The sequence below is a fragment of the Emiliania huxleyi genome, assembly GCF_000372725.1.
Source record: "Emiliania huxleyi CCMP1516 unplaced genomic scaffold EMIHUscaffold_7332, whole genome shotgun sequence".
NCBI classification, from domain to species: Eukaryota; Haptophyta; order Isochrysidales; family Noelaerhabdaceae; genus Emiliania; species Emiliania huxleyi.
This window is the reverse complement of record NW_005196500.1, coordinates 1-1,357: the sequence shown is the minus strand read 5'-3', so window position 1 is coordinate 1,357 and position 1,357 is coordinate 1. Positions and strand designations below refer to the sequence as shown.

Sequence of the window (1,357 nt, the reverse complement as noted above, 5' to 3'; positions counted from 1 at the left end):
CGCAGACCGACGGCCCGCTCCGGCAGCGCAACCGCTTCATGCTGCCCGCCTCGCTGACGGTGCTGGCGGCGCTGCTGTTGAATCACGTCGGGCTGTTCGTGCCGCTCGTGATGATGACGCGCAACTGCCTCATGCCCAAGAAGCCCGTCGCCATCGAGCCGAAGTACCCCGCCTGCCCCGCGGAGCTCCTCGAGGCCGAGGTGACCATCGTCGTCTCCGTCAAGGACGCGTGCTCGCAGGCGGACAAAATAACCTCCAACTCCCTCCGTCTCTAGAGCTCCCCTCTCAAGGACCACCTCTATACACATTCGAGGTGGCCTTCTCTTATGGAGGGGAGACCTAGAATCATCATCGCGTGCTCGCAGGCGCCCGGCTTCATCCGCTCGCTCGAGCGCTTCGCGCCCCCCGGCGTGCACCTCATCTACACCTTCCCAAACTTCGAGTCATGCGCAAACATCGACCTGAAGGGCGTGCTGGCGCGGTGGAAGAAGGTGACGCTGCTGCCGCTGCCGCTGCGCGTCTCGCCCATGCAGGGGTGGGTCGACGCGATCCCGCACATCAGGACAAAGTACTCGTACCTCGTCCACAACGACGGGTACGCCCTCGACTCCTTCTTCGGCTGCGAGCTGCTGCGCGGCCTCGAGGCGCACAAGCTGGTCAATTCGTCGTACGCGCTCGCCGCCCCGATGCTGTACGAGTCCAAGGCCGCCAGACTAGACACCTCCCCGACACCTCCCCGACACCTCCCCGACACCTCCCCGACACCTCCTAGCGATGCTGTATGAGTCCAAGGTGCCGAGATGTGGCCGAGATGTGAACAGACTTTGGTGTGAACAGGCGGACGGCTCGCTCGCCGCGCACGCCACGCAGACCAACCTGCGGCTGGTCAAGGACGGCTCGCCGCAGGGGATGACGGTGCACCACGACCACTCGCTCCGCCGCGCGCTCAACCGCGGGCAAGACTTCCAGGAGGGGCCCGCAGACCGAGTTCATATCTCCCCGTACCTCCCCATACCTCCCCACACCTCCCCACACCTCCCCACACCTCCCCACACCTCCCCAAATCTCCCCACATCTCCCCACATCTCCCCCTACCAGGAGGGCCCGCAGACCGAGTTCATCGAGGACCACGGCTTCCTCATCGAGAGCGACAAGATCAGCACCGTCATCGACCCGCGCGCCTCCTTCACGCTCGAGTACCTCGACATGATCATGACGATCCGCGCCCAGGGGGTGGAAGGTGCTCTTTCGTCCCCACCGCGCGGCTCGAGTTCCGCATCACCGAGTTCTCGTGGCGCGACATCCCGTACTTCATGTACAAGCGCTCCGAGGCGACCGCGCACGGCACGCGCGACTA

The 1,357-nt window shown here is 65.0% G+C and overlaps 1 protein-coding gene across 1 annotated transcript; it reads left to right on the top strand.

The window, feature by feature from the left end:
* On the top strand, positions 1-1,240 carry EMIHUDRAFT_460863 (hypothetical protein; the record flags this gene model as incomplete). The annotated part of the gene is made up of 4 exons (XM_005760857.1): positions 1-239; positions 366-704; positions 838-915; positions 1,111-1,240. Coding segments are annotated over exons 1-4 (747 nt in total), but the record flags the coding sequence as incomplete, so codon positions are not given.
* Positions 1,241-1,357: the final 117 nt, after the last annotated feature.